Genomic DNA, 22,697 nt, shown 5'->3' with positions numbered 1-22,697 from the left:
GTATAATGATGCTAGAGAAATTGAAGGAAAAAGTAACTTGAAATCTATGTAATAGTATTAATAGGTCTTTTGTGCTTTTTGTAAAATAAGGAAATTGTTAGCCCAATTATATTCTTTCTTTGGCAATAACTTTCTTCTTGCTTAAATGTCCCGCTGTAATTTTGTGTAATAATAGTGTCTCTCACATGATTCTGCTCTATTTGTGGTGTCAGCACCCAGTCCAGATGCTCAGCTCTGGAGTCCTTAGCCTGGAGTCTCTCCTTCCAGTCCTTTCTATAAAAGGCTGTCTGATTAAACTTCCTTAGACTATGTAAAGTTCCCTGATGGAAACCGTTAATAGCTCTCCATTTTCTGTAGAATTTGTCCAAACTTTTGGCCAGGCTTTCAGCCTCAGTCCAACTTTTCATTTTCCTGTCTCCCTTTTTTTCCCCTAAATTGATTCTCTGCTCTGGTCATCCTGCTCTGTTCATCTCCTTGAGTGAACGTGTGCTTCCTCAGTGGTGCACCTCCCTGCGTTCCCACAGCCCCTTGGTAGACGGCCCGTCTGTGGTCCAGAACCAGCGTGGTCCCCAGCTTTGTGAAGCACTCTCTTGTCACGGCAGCGTGGAGTGTTCTCTTCCCATGATCTCTGCACCTTTGTGTCTGCCTCCTCTTTTGTTGCTTAAAGCCAAAGTGGAAATGGTTAGTAGTCATTTAGAGGTTGAGGGATGGAAATCTAAGGATAACCTGGAATTTTTAATCCAAATATGGGAGTCATCTGCAGAGTAGTGCAAGAATAATTGAGCTGTTCAAAGGGCGGATGTCAAGTGGACAGTGCAGAGGCTAAGGTCTAACTGCCCAGACGGGTTGCATGGAAGGGAGGGCAGGTGGAGGGAAGGACTGGAGGAAGGAGCAGTTAAGAGGAACTCAGATCTGCGGTCATCGAAACCCAAAGAACGCAGGTTTTTGGTCAGTGTGAATGAAGTGGACGGGACAAGGAGGAACTCCCAGGAGGAGTATTTATAAAGTGATTCTAACCCTGCCTTAAAGGGTTAAGGAACTATCTGCAGATGTTCAGGTAATAGAGACAGCTATTGTAGAGTGTTAGTGAGGAACAGAAGTGTGTCCTCTCTTCCAATTTGACTGTCATTAGTTCAGGCGTAAGTAAGTATCTTCCAAGAATACATCTCAGAAATATTAGGTATTGAAACTTTGTTAATAAGAACCATTCAATCAAAGACTTCTAGGCCTCTGAACACCTAAAGACTAGATTTTGGTTTATATCGCGGTCACTGAACGTGTGATGTGAGGCAAAAAAGTTAACCTGTTTTGATGACTCCTTTTCTCCATTTGAGAAATTGAGTGAGTCAGTTTTTGAGGAAGCTGTTTGGGGGAGGTGCATGAAATGATACATTTAGATATACCATGAAAAGCTGCTTGCATGTTGGTTGTTAGTGAATTGAAGTTTCATTTGATATGGAGAAGATTTTGATTGTATCTGAAATATTCCTGGTAACAGAATTTGAGTGACTGTTTCTGTGTATGACAGTTATTTTTATAAATTAAGCCTCACATGCAAGCTTTTGAATCAGTAGTCTGTGATGGGTTTCAAACACTGTTCACCTATTCTCAATACAGTATCTTAAGTATTGGTAAATTCAGCTGGTTAATACACCTTTGTAAAGTCCACTTAGTAATTTCGTTTGACTTCAACAGCAGGTTACTAAAGTCATGCACCTGAGCTGTGCCATTCATGGATGGCAAAATTGGAATAAAAATACCTGTCTCCCATTACTAGCAGAGGTTCTAGTTTTATGATGCCAGATTAGAATGGATGATCATAGGAATTTTTGTTCCTCCACAAGTGGAAAAGAAGTTTTTGTTTGCAGAATTTGTTAGTCACGTATGACAAGTCTTTAGAAACTGCTGTGATTTTCTTACAATTTCGTATTTCAGGAATGTTCTATCTTGTGAATTTTTCAAGACTTGACTTTATAACCACTAGAATATCACAGAGATTTTATGCAAAGTTAGTATCTAATACAAATACTTATTTTGAAATTATATTTGAAATTATATTTCAAAATCATTAAATATCCACAGAATTCTCTACTCTCAGTCAAGAATGAAAGTACTTCAAGATTTTTCTAGCATAAAATCAGCAAATCGGCATTTACAACGACATTTATAATTAGTGCTTTTCAAATCTTTTCAGTGGATAGTGTTGACTGCATGGGTTTGTCTCAGATACACAGCACATTGGTGTGTTAACTTCTCCCATGAAAGTAAATATTCATTTTTTCTCTCATGTATTGTAAGAACCAAGAGGTATTTATTGCCAGTGAGCAAGTTCTGAAAGATCAGCCCTCCCTGGCAGCGGTGAGTTGAAAGGGCATTGGCTTCTGAAAATCACTATTAAATTGGGAAAATAATTACTTCTTTCACTACGTCTTTACGATTCACTCTAAGATTCAAGTCCTTTGGGAAATGGGAAATGCCTCTTTTAAGAAAATTAATCATTTGTCTTATGTTCTCTGTTTATACTATCTTTTAAAGCATAGCTTTATGAATGCAGTGCTATTAAAAGCCCCTCCACATAAAAGCAGCTGACAGAGACTGAATCCCTGCATTTCCTCGCGGTCACTGGCGTTGGCGTCAGGGTGCGCCCACCACGTGGGGTTTCTGCCATGGTTTCTGTCACAGGGCTTCTCTCATACTGTTCTCCTCTGGAAAATTACACGTTAGGACTGTGTTAACTAACCTTATTCTGACTAGTTCAACCTTGCTCAGTATTGCCTAGAATGCTTTTTCCCCCCAGTCTTTAATTATAAGACAATATTAAATATATCCTTATGTAAGATAGTAAAATAATTTTGGAGATTAATATGAATAGAAAATAAAATAATTTTGGTGACTGAGTTGTACTCTTCTTCTGTGGGGTAAAGTCTGGGGACATTATGTGAAACATAAAGGCGTGAGCAATGTGCTTTTTATATAAATATGTCTATGAACTGTTGTGTTGCTTTGAATATTGTAGAAGCCAATTAATGTTTGTTCAGTAGGTGTATGAAAGTCATATTTTGGGATGAGTAATTACATTTTATGAAGTTTTTTGAACATTTAGAATTATTTTTTATTGCTGCTTTCTAAATAATAAAGTGTCTGACAAGTACAAGAGAAATTTGTGGCGATTTGCCAGAAAGACCCAGAAATCTTAATCAGTTTTGATATATTCTTGGCTAAACAAGTCTTATTTTTCCAGCCTCCCTAAAGTAGCAGGATTAAAATTATCTATCTATCTATCTATCTATCTATCTATCTATCTATCTATCTATCTATCTAACTTTCAGTAATATACCTTGTCTTAATAAACTTTTCCCAGGATTCTTATTTCAATTTTAAAATGAAATATTTTAAACTAACACTTAACTCTTTGTATGAGAAAATTATTGTTAAATCTCATACAAATCTGCTATCTCATTTTAAGAATCTCTCAAATTCAACAAATCTTGTCAGTCCTTGGTATTTATTAATTTAAGTGATGTATTTAAAATTTTTATCTCAAACTATATGTAATGCTACCAGATTTTAATTCTTCTTTTCTTACGTGATTTATTTCTGTTGATCGGCAGCCCTACTTCATTGCCCCTGATAGAACTGGACTCCCAACGATACCCGAGAGTGTAAGTTTTTGATGTTTTTTATTCTACTGATTTTTTGAGTTTTATTTATCTTGGTCTAAGGATTTCTTTATAGAGAAGTAGAATATGTTGTAACTATCTCTGTTTGTTGAGAAATAGTGAAAAAATAAGGAATAGTGTGTCATCTCTTTTCTTCTTTATGTGCCTGCTACTTTACTTCCTTCTTAATATCTGGTTGTTGGTAAGGAAAATTATATGAGAAAAACTATTTTTACCATTGGAGATAGTTCAGCAGAGTTGTATGTATTCAGTTAGGTCCCAAGCTGCCCAGATCAGGTAGATGAGATGTCTCAGGGGATGGCTGCTGGTGGGGTGTGAATGCAGTGGGAAATGTTTTCACACAGTTACTCTAGTGAACTGACCGTAGTGTTTTAGATTTCTTGTATCTCTCTTGAGATCTCAGATGTCCTGAACCTGTGGATTTCCTGATTTTAAGTAACACATGTTTTATAAGGTGTGGGTACTGCAAGAGATTATAAAATTACTACGTTTGCATTTTATTTAGAGTCCTGATTGTGGCCTTACTGGAAGTATTTTCAGAAAGAAAATTAATAACAGTAACAGTAACAAATTAATATTCTATGGAAAAGCTTACGTGGGTATGTGAAATTGACAAATATGCTTTTGGATGCTGTGTGAAAAGGAAGTAGTCCCTTTCGTAATATTTTTCTGCTTCTCTTGGAAAGATAAAATGAATCAGTAGAAATAATTCAATCAAAAGTGAAGGAAACATCCACAGGAGAAAAATGCTTGAGGAATATTTATTATTTCCCTCAGAACTCTACTGTTCTTCCACAAATGCTTTTAAAACTACTGACTGACTGGTTTCCAGAAGCACGTGGGTTATGAGTAGATGAGGTCCTAGAAGGCAGTTGTAAATTTCCTAATATCAAACCCAGACTGGCAGTGGTGGTTTTAGTACAGTCTGTCCAGATAACTCATTTGAATTAGATGACATTAAGCGGTTCCTAACGTGGGCCTGCAGTAGACCATCAAAACGCGCAGGTCCTCTGTGCCGTCTGCAGGTCAGTGCCCTGTTAGGTTTCCTGGGGGCTGACTGACCGTGATCTGACTTACACCACCCTGTCCCTCCATCCACTTCAGGGCTGTTAATACAAGTCAGAGTCACTCCCTTCTGCTGTCTGCTATTGGCCTTTCTTAAATTTACTAATAAACAGCTAAGAGCTTGATTTAACAAACCTCACAATTTTTAAGGCCTATGACTTTGATAGTTTTAAAGAACCATTCTAAGGAAAAACTGCCACTGAGAATACACATTTTTACATCTCCATTAAGATATTTTAATTCTAAAAAGTTCTGTTTAGGGAAGAGGAAAAAAAAAAGCAAGGACCTATACATGAGGCAGCGTTGTATGTTGAGAAAGAACTTCCCTTTTAGAAATTATCTTTCTTTGAGATTATAGGAAAAGCATTAATGCTGAATGCCGGAAACGGAGTTTTGCGTTACAGAGGGTTGAAATGGGAGGTGGGAGAGGCTTCGTATAGAAAGAACAGGAAACGAACCTCCCCACCAGATTCAGCATCTCTTGCCGGTAGTGCCAGGTTCTGTTCATGCACCCTGCTGTGACTGCGTTTTTTTCTGGTTGAGTTTCCACCTTACAGAAATCGAAGAAACAATTGGATTTCTGATTTTCTTACCCAACTGGACGTTTTTGCCTCCACCACAGTCCACCCGACACTACAGACTCAGTTTGTCACTGTGTGTCTCTCTGTCACTTCGTTGCTTTCTGATGTGCTTAAGTTTGAGCACAGAAGCTCACAAATGAGTAAGAAGGAGAGGATCTAGACGTGGACGTTGATGTGCTCACCCCAAGTTTGTCCTTATGTGAGGGAAATAATTTAAAGTGTTAAAGCAAGAAATCAAATTAAACTAACACCAGATTTTATTTGGTTATGGGGGTATAAAGCCAGCCTGACGTGGGGTAGAAGCAAGAGGTTTTCCTTGATAAAGAACCAGAGGCCTGCTTTATGGACCCGTCTCCTCCTGTGGGTGCCTTGCATGTGGGATGCGCAGTGACTGGCAGACAGAGAGACTCAGGTGTGGCTTCTGGAGCCCCAGCTCTTAGAGTTTGGTGTGTGTGAGAATCGCTTTCATGTCTGTTTAGAGAACAGGTGTCCGGGACTGTGGTGTGAAGATGACACTGGGAGCCAGGAAGCTGTCTCCTTTTACAGAAGCCTGGGGAGGGAGGTGGGAAGATGCGATCCTCTGATTCCCCCCACTGAGATCACGCTCCTACGGTCGGTCTGGGTCTCAGTAGCAATGGCAGGGGCGGCACTGCCTTCCGAGATGCTGACGAACGCCACTTTCAGCACTGACCTCCTCAGGCCTGTAAGACGTTTCGGTAAACGTATAAAGTACTTCCCCTCACAGCCCCCCGAACTGACACGGTGGTTTTTGCTCGCGCAGAGAAACCTGACGGAGTACTTCGTGGCGGTGGACGTGAACAACATGCTGCAGCTGTACGCCAGCATGCTGCACGAGAGGCGCGTCGTGGTCACCGCCAGCAAGCTGAGCACCGTACGTACTTCACCCCCCGCCCCGCCCCCCCAGAGGGCGCGCCCAGCTCCGAGTGCAGGCCGTGGGCCTCCGCGGGCCGGGCCTGCTCGCTGTGCCCCCACGACAGTGGCTGCGCGCCTTCTGGCGTCTGGTCTTGCTCCGGCTCTTCAGGTGCAGAAGTGTGATTTACAAAAGCCCTCGTAGGTGCATTAAGTCAGGTTAATTATTTTTTCTTATTGGAAGATGAGGGTTTTTTTTTCTTTCTAATTCTCGAGTTCATTTTAGTGCCTTGTACCATGTAAAGAATTCTTAAGAGCTATTATGAGATCTTTATTATTCACTTGTGGCTTTTTCCATTGGAGCTACTTGAAAGAAATCAAGGGGCCGTGATAATGGCTTCTATCCCAACCTGGTAATGGGCAGATTCATCTCTGCTGCCAAGTAGTGGTTTGGGAGCAGATTCTATAATAGTTCTGATCTGGAGGAGCTCTTCAGGCTGATAATAACTTAAAAGTCAAAATAGCATTTTTTTTTTTTTAATCACAGGTTTTAAGCGACTCACTAAAATGTTCTTTCGGAAAGTCTTCCTTACTGTGGTAAAGGCAGGGAGAATAGAAGGAGTTTTCTTGGGTCATAGAAAAATATTCAAAAGCATTTTGCTAGATTTCCTAATTTTTTTCTAATCGAGACATAAAAATTTTAAATCCCTATGTAAATGTAGCTTTGAGTAATGTATGAGATATTTATTAAAAACATTATTTAATGTTTCATGAACTAGCTTCCTTACAAATTTGGCTAGTTGATAAACATAAGATAATATTTTTGTGTTTTTTTCTCCTAGTGTAGAAATAAAAACCGTATTCTGTAAAGTTTTAGTGTTTAGAGTAGAACGAATTTCAGAGTTCCTCTAGGACACTTGTTTGGCACTTAACAGTGAGAAAAGGGATTTCAGACACAGTGCAGTATTGATATGCTCACTTTTCCAAGAAAATTGAAATTATATTATTTTACATATCGCAAAACACATAATGTACATTTGAAGGAGCTGATGTGGAGAAATGCTGCAGGTCTGTCAGAGGAGAAGGGCCAGTCAGCGGCACAGGTAGTTACCTGCGTTTTCTTAAAGCAATGTTAAGAAGCTCAACCTGAGTTGCTTGGTGCTTTTTATATGTTTGCTTTTCTGCTGTTTGTCACTTACCATCGAGGTGAGACTGTTCATGTTCCTCCTCCTCCTCTCTTCCTCCTCATTTGTAAGCATGATTTTTTCAGGATTTTAAGGAGTATTTCTATATAGATGCTGTCTGAAAGATGAAGGAGATTGTGCAGACTGTCTTGGGGGCCTAGGAACTAAATTCCTATCCAGATTAATTCATGTAGCAGAAGTTTATCATGCACTTACTATGGGCTCGGCACTGAGAGTTCAGCCGTCAGCAAAGTCCAAAAAGCACTCTTAGAGCTTGTATCCAACTAATGAAGCAGATGAAGAAAAGAGTAAATAAATCAGTGTTATGCTGAGTACCACGGGACAAGGGAGAAGGTGAGTGTGTGGGGGATAAAAGGTGAGGGCCAGGTTTCAGTTTTGTGCAGGGTGGTCAGGGAAGGCCTCTCCAGGGAGGGCCAGGTTTCAGTTTTCTGCAGGGTGGTCAGGGAAGGCCTCTCCAGGGAGGCAGTGTTTCAGCAGAGGTCTGAAGAGTGGGTGGGAGTGAGCTGTATGAATGAGTGTGTAAGCTGGTCTGTGTAGGAACGTGTTAGAAATAAACCTGATAGAAGACAGTAGGGAGGTTCCTCAAGAAACTAAAAATAGAACTACCATACGATCCAGCAATGCCACTGCTGGGTATTTATCTGAAGAAAATGAAAACTAATTCAAAAAGATATATGCACCCCTATGTTCACTACAGCATTGTCCACAATAACCAAGATATGGAAGCAGCCTGAGTGTCCATCAATAGAAGAATGGATAAATGCGATGTGAGATATATATATATATATATATAATATATATGAAAAGGAATATTATTCAGCCATAAAAAAGAATGAGATTTTGCCATTTGCAACAACATGGATGGCCTGGAAGGTATTATGCTTAATGAAATAAGTCAACAGAGACAAATACTTTATGATCTCTGTATGATACTGTGGAATCTAAAAAACAAAACAGAAAAACAAACAGACTCATAGATACAGAAGACAAACAGGTGGTTGCCAGAGGTAAGAGGGGTGGGGGGATGGGCAAAAGAGGTGAGGGGATTAAGAGGTCCAAACTTCTGTTATAAAATGAATAAGCCACAGGAATGTAACATACATCATAGGGAATATAGTCAATAATACAATAACTTTGTGTGGTGACAGATGGTGGCTGGACTTAATAGTGACAATCATTCTGTAACGTATAAAAATCCCAAATCACTGTGTTGTACATCTGAAACGAATGAAATATTTTGGTCGGTTATACTTCAGTTAAAAAAAGAAAGAAATCTTAGTATATAAATATTTTGTGAAGTTTTTTTCATAAATATTGTGAAGTATTAGTGTTCCTCTGTTGTAATTTATAAACACCTCTTCATGGCTGGGTAACCTTTCTTCCACTTCATGTCTTTACATGTAAACTGGGAGCATGGGAGCAATAGTGGTCTTAATCTCATAGAGATGCTTTAAAGATTAATAATATATATGGTAGTCAGTATCTGCAAGTCTTGAACTCACAAGTTATCCCTCCCAAGCCCCCTTCCCCCCGTTAACCATAAGTTTGTTTTCTGTGTGAGTCTGTTTCTGTTTTGTGAATAAGTTCATTTTTTCTTTCTTTCTTTCTTTCTTTCTTTCTTTCTTTCTTTCTTTCTTTCTTTCTTTCTTTCTTTCTTTCTTTCTTTCTTTCTTTCTTTCCTTCCTTTCTAGATTCCACATATAAGTGGTATCATATGGTGTTTTTCTTTCTCTCTCTGGCTTACTTCACTTAGAATTGAGAGTTCAAGATTTGCAGATACTAACTACTATATATAAAATAGATAAACAGCAGGTTTCTACTGTGTAGCACAGGAAACTATATGCAATATCTTGTAGTAACCTATAATGAAAAAGAATATATGTGTGTACATGTGTGACTGAAACATGATGCTGTACACCAGAAACTGACACACTGGAAGTTGACTAGAGTTCAGTAAAAAAGTTAAAGAATATGTATATACACACAGGTATATATGAAGTGCTTAGGATTTTATCCACATAAGAGTAAATGATTTTTAGCTATAATTTTATAATAGACTAGATCTGTAGCTTAGAGTAAAAATTGACATACCTACCCTTTAACTTTATTTGAATTAAAAAATAAATTATTTTAATAAAGCCTTGGTATTGCTCAGGGAGTTGTTTCCTATGTTTGAGGTAAACAATGCCAGTTGCTTAATGATAGTTCATGAAAACTTGATGGTGATGTCACTTCTCAGTTAAGAGCTTCGTTTTGGCTCACTCTCTGGGGCAGCAAGACTGATAACAGAAACATAATTTAAGTTTGCTTTCATGAGCTCCTCATCCTTCTTATGTGGGGAAAGCTGCTTTACTTGAATCTATCTCAAAAAATACATGTGTGTACAGGCTGTAAATTCCATGCATAGTAACGTTTAAGGTCAAAGACTAGTACCACAACATAAGTTAGAAATGAACTATTTTTAGAAAGAGTTTAGTGAAATCTCTGAAACATCCAGGGAAAGAAGAGTTGAAGTGTCAGTGAACTGAGGTTTACACTACTATCCATGAAGCTTTTTACATTCTTATTTTATATACTATAAAGACTATAATGTACTTAGTATTAATGCAAGAAATTGTGTTTTACCCACTTTTTATTTTTCAAATCTATGGCCAAAGTTTTAATTATTGAAAGAAGATGTGTAAGTTATCTTCACATTCATAATTTTATTATAGTTCTAGGAATTTTGTTTGGGTTTGCTCTTTGACATTTGTAATTTTATTAGAATCATATTAGTCAACCTTGTGTATGGCCTGCTGGGTCTTAGTGATGGCACACTGGTCGAGTCAGCTAACTTGAGGGTCACTTTCTTTAGATGCTGTCTGTAGTTAAAATTATAATTCAAAATTATCTTTATAGAGATGAACTTTAGAAAAATTCGTATTCAGATACATTAGCAAAAATAACAAGTATTGTTATATTTTTAAAATTTTAGTGGATTTTTCCTCCTTATGTTAAAATGTGGTATTTTGTTAGGACCCACTGTTATACTTGTATGTGTTTTGAGTTTAATGAATCGGGACATCATCAGTTTTGTGTTCCTTCTGTTGATGTGTACATCGTCAAGTACACGCGGTAGGGTTCCTGGTGGTCCTGCACGAGGACACTGATTCTGTATGTGCGCAGGCAGGCCCTAGGTGTTCAAGCCCTGAGTGAATCTCAGGTCTACCAGTGGAACATCATACCAGAGCTTTGTGCATTCAAAGCAAAGGAATAAATCATGATGTTACAAGGGTGTATCAGTTGACTTATTGCTGTTTTGTGACCAGAGGTAGGGAAGGAGTGCTGTTTAAAGTCATGTCATCTGCTCTCAAAGCAGTCAGGCATGAAGCTTTGTCATGTGCCTCTGTGATCATCCCTCCCAGACGTCCTCTAACTAGTCAGCTGGGGCCGTGCGTTTCGTCTCCGACACCGGCCGGCCGGCGTCTGACAGGAGCTCCCGTCACGGTGCCCGCGATGTGTTAACCAGAGTGTGTCTCTGTGGCCCGTGGAAGCAGGTACAAGGGATGCTGTTCTCCCGAGCAGACGTCTAAGTGTTGGCTCCCATTTTGAGCAGTAATAGTAAATATCACCCTCTGAGAGTCTGTGAGCACGTCAGGTACAGAGATCTGGTTGTGTGGTCCATGTTCCTTCTGGAATACTTACAGCAGCGATGTGCACAGAGTGCCGGAATTGTGTTAAAAAATTGTAATTTCTTCCTTAGTTACAGTTGCCCCCAAGCATGTAAGCATTTCCTTCTCTCCTTAATTCCATCCAGGGCACGTGCAAAAGGAAATCTTGTGATCCCCGGAAAATCAGCTATTAAAATGCAGATTTTATAGGTTTCGTTCGATGGAAGGGGAGTCCAGAGGATTTTAAGCTCTCCATCTGGATTTTGCACAGTCTTGATTCGTCTCTTACTGGTGCCACCGTATCTGCGTTTGATCTGAAACCTGAAGCCGAGATTAAGGACTAGGCAGTCGGTGAAGAACAGACTCCCCAGGTCTACTTCCCATCAGGTTACTGAGGTGTATTTCTTCCCCTCACGTTTTGAGAGCTGTGGCAGGGAGGTGCAGTTAGACACTGTCGTCAGGATTTCTAGGGAGAGAGCTGCTAGGGACAGTTTTAGGTTTTTAATTCTTTCCAAAGCCTATGGCAACCAATTACGTCCGCTGAAACTGCGGACAGGGGCTCTGCTCACCGGGGTCTTATTTGACAGGGACTCCGCCATTGTGAACATTGTGCTTCCATTTGCTGCCAAGTGAGTGTGACTGGGGTGTGGGAACAGGACCCTGGAGGTCGTCGGGGGGCACTTGGTTGGAGGATGTGTGTGGGAGCAACTTCTAAGGCAGGAAAACTGGAGACGTCTGTTATCTTCCAACTCTTGGAGTGATAGGAACTCTGTTTTTTCATAGAAATGAGTGCATAAAGGTTAGAACCATGTGCTCTGTGTGTGGGTGTGTACAATAAATTTCTTTAAATTGTGGGTATCAGAGGAAAAAGTGTTTAAAATAAAATTTTAACAAATTATGGTATGAAGTATGTAGTGTTCATCTGATGTCAAAAATGCCAGGGTAGAAACTTGTCTCTTTAACAAGTAAAAATGTGTCTCTTTGGTTGTCCCTTTGACACTTGTCTATTTAGCTATAAACGACAATAGTAATAATGATAGTAAAGGTTTTTTGTAAATTCGGAAGCTTATAGGTTAGAGGCTGATTTCCGTGTAGGCCTTTGTCTTAAAAAAAAAAAAAAAGATTTGTGTTCAGCTCCTTTCTACTAGAAAATTTAAATTTTCTAAAAAGTCTACGCCAAAATTGTAGCTCCTCGCGGAGAACGCGGTCGGTGCACGCTGAGCCCTTCGGCTTCGGGGGCGCCTGCCGCCGCGGACTCCGGTGAGTGTGCGCAGGCGCTCGGCCTGCCGGCCCCTGCCGCCGTCTGGTCCCGAGAGGAGGCACTGCCCCTTCCCACGGAAGGCGGCGTTCTGATTCATCCGCTGCCTAGTTCCTCACTCACGTGTCTCCCGCCTCTGGCCAGACAGGGTTCTACACGCAGGCAAGACCGGGGCCACAGCCTCCGAGCAGTCCGGGTCCGGCCGGGAGAGAGAGGCTATGTAATTTGAACAACGGACGTTTAGTGTGAAGAATTTAACACTGTAGCATGGGGTCGGAGCAACAGCGGGTGGGCCAGCGAGGAGCGTGGAGCGAGGAGCGCGGAGCGCCCCGGGGGGCACGGGTGCCGCACCCGCGCACGCCGCACAGCCTCCTCGGCGCGGATCCCCTGCCCGCAGGCCCCGGGCGGCCTCAGGCTGGGCCGGCAGGCACGGACGTGGCGCCCCGGGTCGGGGTCGGGGGGGCTGCTGGGGCGCCGCCCTGGGAAAGCGGCCCGCGGAGGGACACCGTCCCCTCGAGCTGGCTGGCCGGGCGCGGTCCCCCCTCTCGGCTCGTGCGCACCGCCCCTGTGGCGGCGGCCCCACTGGCGGGACGCGCCCCCCCCCTTCCCCCGAAGTGAGAAGCGCCGAGAGTCAGTGTGTCCGTCTCCCCACGTCAGTCACGGCCACATTTGATTTTCCGTTAACCACTGACAACACGCACGGAGCCTGAAGACGAGGGCGGAGGGAAGGAAAACGGTTAGCGCGGGGACGCACGAGAGGAGAGTCAGACCCGCGCGGGGCCCGCGGCCCTCGTGTCTGTAGCTGACCGAGAGGCCGTGGCCGGTGCTTAGACTTCTTTCTGTCACTTTCCCCTCCGGGTTCCCCTCCCTGCAGCCGGAACGTCGGCTGTGCGGGTCTCTCAACCTGGTGCAACGATAGACGCTTTCGTTCCCGAAGGTCTGGATTCTTAATGGTTGTGCCTTTTTTCTGGATTGGTGTGTTTTCCCACTAACCTTTACTGCCCGGCCTGGAGCACCGAGGGGTCCCCCAGAGAATTCCCTGGCTCCAGACACATTTTTCCCTGCGTCCATTTGCCTTTGGTTATTGAGGTCAGTCTTGCCAGCCAGTAGATTGACCCCAGGCTTTAGCCTGCTGCTGGAGTGGCACTAAGGGCCTTGGAAGGGCCAGGTGGCCCTCGTCTTCCAGGTGGGGGGGACGCACGCCCTGTCGGGCGGTAAGATCTCCAAACCAGAGGGCTCTGAACTGCCGGGACCGGACGTGGGACTCCTGCAGGTGGGACGTTAAATGTGAGAATGCTAGGGCCAGGGCCACACCCTCTTCCCCGCGCGCCTGATTTCTGGTCCCTTGGGTTCTGTCTGTGGGAGAAACAACACTTTAAAGTGGTTTCTGATTCCAAGCATATCCAGCATCATGTAAAGCAGAGCCCCACCCTTGCAGGAGGCTGTTTCCCACCTGGTGCCATAACTGAATCTTCGGGAAGCTGGTCCACCTCTCCATTAGGCCCATTGCTTCTAGGTTCTGAGTGTAGGTGAGAGCAGTTAAGTTCGTAGACATGAACCCATGCTTGACTTTGCCGTTAAAAAGAACACCGTGCTGATGGATGTGTTGTTCCACGGCACTGGTGGGAGGATCGTGGGCAGAGAAGACAGGTCCTTGCCCAGAATATTTACTCCAGGGAGGATGACCCTCTGGCTCCCTGCAGGAAGAGGCTCAGTGCAGTTCACCTGCCCCGAGGTAGCTTAGCTGCCTGCCCTGGGAGGTGTCTCGCTAGAAGCCTTCTGCTGCAGAACCACCTGAAGGAGATTCCAGGTGTTACTGCCAGGTGCTCCTGACCGCTGTGTGTGACAAGAGCCAGGCTCCGGAACAGGTCCCGCAGGAGCCGGCCTCAGAGCACAGAAAGCGGGAGCCCCCTCCCTTCCTCCCGCAGTGTGTCTCTAGTGTCCTCTACTGATCCAGCACCTCCGCCCTCCGTCTGGGAATAGAAAGCATGCTTCCAGGGCCCAGAGTCACAGTTGCAGAGAGGTAGCAAAGAGTGGGTTTGGAGCTGAGAGGCAATACTTTGAAGGCACCACCTCCCTGAATCTGATATTTTATTGTGATTTACTAGAGTGATAAAGGAATGTTATGGAAAGAGTTAAAAACTTGAGAAGAAAAACCAGACTCTTTTTTGAAGGAGCAATTTGACATTTCCAAACATAGGGTATAAGGGTATTGATTTATTCATTTGTGTATTGTTAAATACCATTTGCCAGATATTTGGAATTTCAACGTTAACGTATGGTTCTCTAGAATCATAAATATAAATTATAAATTATATAGTGCCCATCAAGGCCAAGGTACCCAGAACTCTGATATAGGAGGGGAGGAGGGAGGATGGCAGATTAAAGAGTTGACCTCAGTATCACACTGGTTCTTGAAGGGAATTTGTGTTTTGTCTAGAAAACATTAACTTGTTTCATGTGTGCATGTAGAGACAGTGATGGAAATCATGCTACAAAATCTAGTTGGAGAGAGAAGCCGTGGCCATGTTGTAAAAACTCACGTTTGCTAAATGAAGGGGTCTGGACTTTATCCAACAGATTGTAGGCAGACAAATGAGGTACATGATACAGGCAGTTTTGTTTTGGGGCAGATAACACTGGGGGCGTTGTAAAGGAAACACATGGAATAGGGAAATGCTGACTGACAGGCATCTAGTTAAACGGAAGGTGCAGTCATTAAAACAAGAGATGACCAGCTCCTCAGCTAGACAGTGACCATGAAAGGTAGATGAAATTGGATTTTAGAAACTTTGCTAATACGGAAATGTCTGTTGGATGTAGAGTCTGCTTAAAAGTAGGTAGAGAGGAGGGAGAAGTTTAGAATGACACACCAAGGACAAACCTCCGCCAGGTGTTTGCTTAGTATCTGCCCCGCATGTAATGGGGCAGGGCTTGCTGTCATTTCTGACTAGTCAATTGCAACTTTGTAACTATATATGTATACATACACATACGTACAGATGCATACGTGCATCTGTATATAGATGTACGGATTTACATGCATTTGATATGTATGCTAAATATCCATATATGTATATTAAGTGTATATGGGAATATTGCATACAGTTTTAATATTACAGCATGCCGTATATAATTATTCATTCTCATTTAATTACATGTAATTTACAAGTTGTTAGGGTCACTCAAGTCCACTTATCAAGACTTAGAAAGTCCTTTGGGACTGCTGTGCACTTGTGCTTGTCTCTGTTTTAGTTGCTAATGGTTTGTTACCAGTTTTGTTTTGTTTCTGGTGAGAGATATTTTAAGTTACGACTTTCAAAGTTGCCTAATAGTTAAAAAGTAGGTTCAGCCAATTGGATTTTACTTACTAGTTATTTGAAATGTGTTGCCAAATATGGTAGTAGAGTGATTATATCAGTAATATCTTTTAAAGTAGAGATTTGTGGTTCAGTCCTGACTTTCAACTAAAAAACTGGATATCTTTGTATAAACCATTTTTTCTTATATCCTGAAGTTTATTTTATAAAAAGTTAAAGAATTGAACAAGAATGATCTCTAAGGTTCTTTCTAATTGTTAAATGTAATGTTTATTTCTTAAATAATTGCCTAAATTATGCAGTGAATATATAATTCACATGAACTTCCTAATTTATAGTCCTCGAGAAACTGGGGTCTAGAAGTCTGTGTGGAGAGGAGACAGGTACAGCCGAGCTGTGCTGCAGGATTACACTGCTGAGTTCTGGGGGAGGGCGGGTGGGCCTCGCCCTGGGGCTGCAAGACTGCTGTTGGATTGACTTCATGAGTACGAACTAGAGAGCAGTAGATCTGGTTGGGGGGAGGGCAGCAGAGGGGAGCACGTGTGTTTGAGGGCATGGGCGCTCATGTGTAACGTGACAGCTGCAGAAAGTCAGCGTTGAGGCGGGATGGGCGTGACAGTCGTGGTGGCATGTGGGGGCGACAAGAGTGTGCACTCCTTAAGGGCAGACGGTTTGTCCCTTTTTTTCATTGTCGTATCTTCAGCACCAGTAGAGCTGCCTGAGACACATTTGGTGTCGCACGTACCAGTTCTGTGATCTTGGGCGATTGGTTTAACTTTGCCTTGGTTTCCCTGTCTGTGAAGTGAATGAAAGAATGAGGACATGAAAGAAATAAGCCAGCAAGAAAACACTAGAATTGTTCAGCGTGGGAGAACTAATAACCCAGGGACCAAATGTGAGATGAACAGAACTTTCCAGAGGACGTGGGTAAGGTGCACAGAGGTCAGGATGAACTTTCAGTCATGAAGTAGCAGAATTTATATCCTAAAAGGATAAAGAAAGAAAATGAAATATAAGATAATATTTTAGTATAAAAAAGCATTAAAAAAGAAAAATGTACGAAATATCTTTTTTCATTATATAAAGTTGCTGTTTTTCTAAAAATTTCTTTATAATTGTCATTTAATTTGACTGCAAGAATTTTGCTCAAGTAAGAATATTTTGTAGTTGGGATAACGTTGTAGTTTTCAAGTGCCCTGCTGCTTCCTTTTTTGGCCTAAACTTTTAAATGTGAATGTAAGTTAAGTGTGTATAAGCAGATGATTTCTTTATGGTTTCCACCAATTTTTTTTTCATTCCATGAGGAATTTATCACATTCCAAACTGCAGCAATTTATTTTGTATACCTGTAGTTATTTATAGTGCTTAAATTTCTGATAAGTATTGATCCAGTTAAAAATCAAATGAAGTCTCAATATTTCTTGAATTTTGTGCGTAATATATTCTTAGGGGCCATAACTGTGCCCTTCAGTAAGTCACACAGAACTCTAGTTGAGGAGGTAGCACTTCTGCATAGAAGCGAGGCGCGATCTGCGGAGGAGTACAGAGCTGGAATGGTGGGGCAGCGATGTGTGGGGGGAGATCTTTCCTTGTAAAGTGTGTGAATCAATCCATTGTGGTCAGCACACTGGGTGGATCGTTTTTCTGTCTCCTTGGGAATCTGATGTGTTTTTTTCCCTCTCAAAATACATGTCTATTTAATTGCTTAAAACGTGTAGTTTTATTAGTAGGCGGATGTCCTCCAATAAATATGTAGATTAACTTTAAGAAAAAGGTGTAAGTGAGGTTTCACATCACAAAGGCAAAGAGCTTGGGTTTGGCTTCCAACTAAATATAATTGCAGATGCAGATTGAGATGATGGTTTGTAGAGCTTTTGTCAATTATCTTATGTTTTTGACATTTTTGAGGGAACCTGTTCTGTCGCTTTCCTGATGAAGTTCCAGACTGTGATGCCTGAGGAAGGGTTTGTAAATTGTATCTCTATCATAGACCCTGCAGTTTTCATATAAAGGTCAACTGTTCTTATTTGTCTGTTCAAAGACTCATTCTCCACTATATAATTAGGGTAAAATACTTTCAGCCAGTATATATTATTCAAAGCCTTATAATGATGGCAGTTTTGAATCTTTGTATATTAAAGGCAGGTTAAAATAATGGTTACTGTACTCTGGAGCCTGCTGGGATTAGAGTCCTGGCTTTGCCATTTGCTGGTTGCATGATCTCAGGCGATTGGTTTAGCTTTGCTGCAGCGTCCTGGTCTGTAAATGGGGAATAATGATAATAGTACCTATTTTATAAGGTTGTTGGAGGATTAAATCTGTGCATATCGAGTGCTGAGAATAGTGCCTGGCACGGGGCTAGCATCAGAGGGACGTTTGCTGTTGTAACTGTCATCTGTGACAGCGTCTCCGTTGGACCTGTGGCCTGGGACTGGACTGCACGTTCCAGGTGCCTTCAACCCATGGCTGAGTTCGCTGTTACCAACCTTTATTGCCAGGTTTCTCCCTCGGACTTCACAGGCCCCAGTTCTTGTCTCTTTCACACGGTGTGCACATGTACTTACCTTACAATTGTAGTGTGTGGGAAATTAATATCACAGTGATTTTTATTTTGTATTAGTCAATACTTAATGGGACTTTATCAGCTCAACATACTGAGTGTGCTTTATGAAGTTATACATGCATTAGAATAGTCCTGTACCACTTAACAAAGATGGTAGGGATATCCTTTGCGTAAATCTTTATTTGGTACATTTTTTTTCTCTGAAAATGTATAGCAGTGTGTTTGTTCAGTTTCAAGGATGTAATGCCAGGGGTATGTTCTACCCCAAATACTGAGACTCTTTCTCCGCCTGCTCTGCTTTTGTGAAAACAGCGGTGGTATTAGAGAGGCAGCTGACAGGAGGCTGGAAGAGTGATGCCGAGTTCTGGCCCTGTTATGAACCAGACGTAGAATCTTGGGTAATTCTAATCCAAAGAAATATGGTTGTCATTTCCCTTTGAGTTTAAATATTCAATATATCATAGATAACCTAAAAGTAAGAAGATTCTTCTTCTTATTTGGCTTATAAATGGATCTCTTTTTTTTTAATTGAAGTATAGTTGGTTTACAACATTATATTAGTTTCAGATGTACAGCATAGTGGTTCAATATTTTTATAGAGTGTAGTCCATTTGATCTCATTTCTTTGTAGTACTTTATTGTGCAAACGGATCTCCTGAAATATGTCATTTATTTTCCTTAATTTGCATGGATCTGGAAATGTTCTAGGTAAATGGATTGCTGTGACAGCTAGCACTCTCTTCAGAGATGTGAACTGATCTCATCCAGAATGAAATCTAAGGTCTTCGCTGAGTCCCAGGAGACTCTCCAGCCCCGACCCCGCTTCCCTGTCGGAACCTCATCTCCCTCTGTTCCCCCATTTCCTCGAGTCTAATCAGCTGGCCTACCCGCTACTCTGGGAAGATGCCAAGCACACGCCCACCTCTGGACCTCTGAATGCAGTGTTTCGTCTGCCTGGGACGCCCTTCTGCAGGTCCTTGGCAGTTCGCTCCCTTATTTCAGCACCTTCTCAGTTCAGATGTGGCTACCTGAGTTTGTCTCTACTCCTCCCCTCTGTCAGTCTCTGTCCTCTCACTCTGCTCTAGGTTTCTTTGTAGAATTTACCTCTGACTGACATAATGTGCATTTCACTTGTTTACTGTTTGCTTTCCTCACTGATATGTAGGCTACATGAAAACAGAGGCTTGTTCTTGTGTTCCTGTTGCCTAGTTGAGATTTATGATAGCACAGAGCAGATGCTCAAAAACTTTGTTGAATTAAGCAAGTAAATGCTTATAGTAATTCCAGTTGTACAATTACCTAATGTGCTTTAAAGCTTTTAGAGGTTATCTTTAGATATAATTTGAAGGTGGGTCTGAATTATAGTCCAATTAAAATGCTCCATTAACCCCTAGCGTGGAAAAAACAACTCTTAACTGTTACTGAAAATATAGAATGTTAGAATTGATCTGATCTAAGAATAAAGAATGTTGGATCTCTCAGAGACAGTGTCTGCAGATCATCCAGTGTATATTTCTTGTTTTAAGGGCCAGGAAACTGAGATCTGGTTATGTTTGCAGATGTGCCAGAGTCCAGAGTCATGCACCTTTAGTGGCAGCGCCTTAGTTTGCCTGAGATACACTTCATTGTTGTTACCTTATACAACTTACGTATAACTCTGTTTAATTTTCTAGTAGGTTTATTTTTTATTAATTGTATTTTTTTACTGGCAACTTTACTATCTGCCCTACAGAGTATGTGCTATAACAGTATTGCCTCTGTTCTTTAAATCACATAGTTATAACAGTTATTACATGCTGCTAGCTGGGGATGGGGGCTATTTTTTGGTATGTGTTTGCTTTCTTTGGAAATCTCCACTTGAATGGCTCATAATTAACAGAATCAGTTAACTCATAGTTGGCTCATAGTTAACAGAAACAGTATTTGGAAGAGCAGATTCCTTACTGTTCCACCTGCACCTGACACTTTTGTTATATTACTTTAAGTAATTTATTCTAATGGCTTAGACCAGAAACTGTGGCTTAGAGGGTAGTATTTTTACCTCTCTCACTGACCTCCTGTAGCTAAAAAGTTGCCAAAGCGTGTAGAGCTTCCTTCTTTCCTGTAGATCTTGATTAGTGGAGGTGACCCTCTGCCAAATGCCGGCCTCTGTGGGGAGTTTGTGACTTTGCTTCTCGCAGAAACTGTCTTCTAAGAAACTGGCCAAATTCATCAGGTGGCGCGGTGCCTTAGTTGTGAGAAATTCCTGGCTTCACTTAGGGGTGACATTAAGGGCATAGGGGAGGCAGCTGTAGCATTGAATAGAGTGCTCTGGACTCTGGGTGTGCTCAGTAAAGTAAGTTACCCTTATTACAATTCCTCATTTTTGAGAATGCATTTTCCCTCTTGTTACACTGTTAATTTTCTCAACACTAAAAAGAATACTTTCCTTTTTAAAGAAGTTTTAAATGAGCTGTTTTAAAAGTCATCTATGTGCAGATGGAGAAGTTGAGTAAACCAAGCTACCTTTACAGCTCCATTTCCAGTGCCTTTATTTAGCCCATCGGGTTGCACTGAAGCACGGAAAGCTGCCTCATTTATAGTCAGGGGTACGTGAATGCTCTCTAAGAACTGACACAACTTAGATCGACCCTATGTTCATTAGTTCAGATATGTAAGATAAATAAATCATGACCTGTAATTGTTGAATAGAAGTATTTGAATGCCTCCTAGTGGTATATTGTATGCTTTAATTAAGGAATTTAAAAAATTGTATTCATTGAAGGCATGCTGCAGATAAACTACTAAAATCGTAAAGTACTAAAACCCTTAAATGATAGCATTCTAAGTGGAACAGAAATACATTTTTTGCAATATAAAATTAATTTAAAATGTAACTGGAAAAATATATATATTACGAAGATGAATATACTTTTAATCAAAACATTTATGTTTTTGGTCCAGATTTTATTATTTTAATTGATTTTTTTAATTTAGTGGAACTGTTTTGCATTTAAGTATAGACAAATGTTGCTATTAAGGTTGAATTGCTTTGTTTACATTTGTCCTTTTGAATTAATTTGATTAACGTGTAAGTTTTAATTCATTTGTGTAATAGAAATAATGGTTTATAGAAATTCTGTGGTTCATTTTCAGATGTTTATTTTTAAATTCTGATTTCCAAGTTGAATAAAATGACTTAATTTATTCATTACATGTCTTGAAAATGCAGACTGGCAAAACTTTAAAATGATGAAGAATGCTGATTTAATTATTGCTTTAAATGCTAAAAAATGACAACACTTACAGAAATATAATTTAAAATGGAAACGAAGTCACAGGGAGAGAATTCTGATGAGGGTCAGTAGGAGGGAGGGGAAAAAAAAGTGATGTCCCTTTGTTAAGCATTAAAAAACATTTAATTAACCGCTTGCCAAAACAGAACAATTAAAATGGCAGTTACCTTTAAAGTGGCATCCGTGTGTTTGCAGCTGTTGTGGTACAAAGCTAGGAAACACAATGTTAATCTGAAATGAACAGTTTAAATATGAAATTATGATGTCCTTGGCTTCCTGGAATACAGCTGTCAAGCTTGGGCAGTTCGCTGGTCAATAGTGACATTCTCTGTGTCAGTGCACAGAGTCTCCTGATACCGTAACCCGCGGTTCACACGTTACTGAGGCTCCAACTGTCGAACGTCAAGTCCCCTGGTGCTGCCGCAGCTCCCAGCCTCTCCTGACTGGCTCATGTTTCATTCTTTGGCAATTTGCCCTAATGATATCCCCCAGGAGCTTTCAGCCCCTCTTCCTTTCCATATTTAATCGACGCGCATTAATCTGAGCGATGTGCGGACTGCTGCACGGGCTGGAGTTCCCTACAGTCCCTTCCAGGATGCTGCCTGGGTTTTCAGTTTTACTCTTATTTATGTCCTAGGTTTTGACCCTAAACACTATATATTCAGGTGGTTATAACTGTCTACATAAGGTGCCCAAGAAGCTACTTTGCTGTTTATGTATTTTTTTCCTGAAACATAAGACTTTTTACAGGCAGAACTGGTCAAGATAACATGATTTAGGTCGTTAAATAGTTTTCTGATCTCCATCAGTCTCTGGTAACTTGAGCGTGGCTTTGTTCCGAGGGTCAGCGGCCACTTACCGTTGTTCTCCGTTTGCAAATTTCAGTTAACTGCCTGTCTGCACGGCTCGGCCGCCCTGCTGTACCCCATGCACTGGCAGCACATCTTCATCCCAGTCCTCCCGCCACACCTGCTGGACTACTGCTGGTAAGCTGGCTTCCGCCAGACTCCCCTAAACCCAGGCTTGGCGGTCAGAGCTGATCCGTTTGTTCGGAGATTAGGTAAGCTTGGAGCACAAATACACATATATATGAATGGAATCTCTGAAACTTGACTTGGAGGTTAGTAACAAATATTAAAAGGTGGTTTTACGAAGGGCAGAGTAGTTCTTTCCAAAGGTACAAAAATTTATACTTGGCCAACATAAAGTTCTTTAGATTTTGTGAGTTTC

General features: G+C 41.4%; 1 protein-coding gene across 3 annotated transcripts in view; it reads left to right on the top strand.

Annotated features, from left to right (window-relative positions):
* The window catches only part of DENND1B (DENN domain containing 1B), a 206,821-nt gene that overhangs the window by 101,727 nt on the left and 82,397 nt on the right, over nucleotides 1-22,697 (top strand). For 2 of the 3 annotated variants that reach the window (XM_031438344.2, XM_064477292.1), the window contains exons 8-11: nucleotides 2,299-2,358; nucleotides 3,612-3,662; nucleotides 6,108-6,218; nucleotides 22,353-22,453. In XM_031438344.2, the coding sequence (XP_031294204.1) occupies nucleotides 2,299-2,358; nucleotides 3,612-3,662; nucleotides 6,108-6,218; nucleotides 22,353-22,453 (323 nt within the window). The remainder of the gene's footprint in view (nucleotides 1-2,298; nucleotides 2,359-3,611; nucleotides 3,663-6,107; nucleotides 6,219-22,352; nucleotides 22,454-22,697) is intronic. The other variant, XM_064477293.1, reaches the window with a different exon arrangement.

This window comes from Camelus dromedarius, chromosome 21 (assembly GCF_036321535.1).
Source record: "Camelus dromedarius isolate mCamDro1 chromosome 21, mCamDro1.pat, whole genome shotgun sequence".
Classification (NCBI taxonomy): Eukaryota; Metazoa; Chordata; class Mammalia; order Artiodactyla; family Camelidae; genus Camelus; species Camelus dromedarius.
This window is presented reverse-complemented; position numbering and strand designations above follow the sequence as displayed.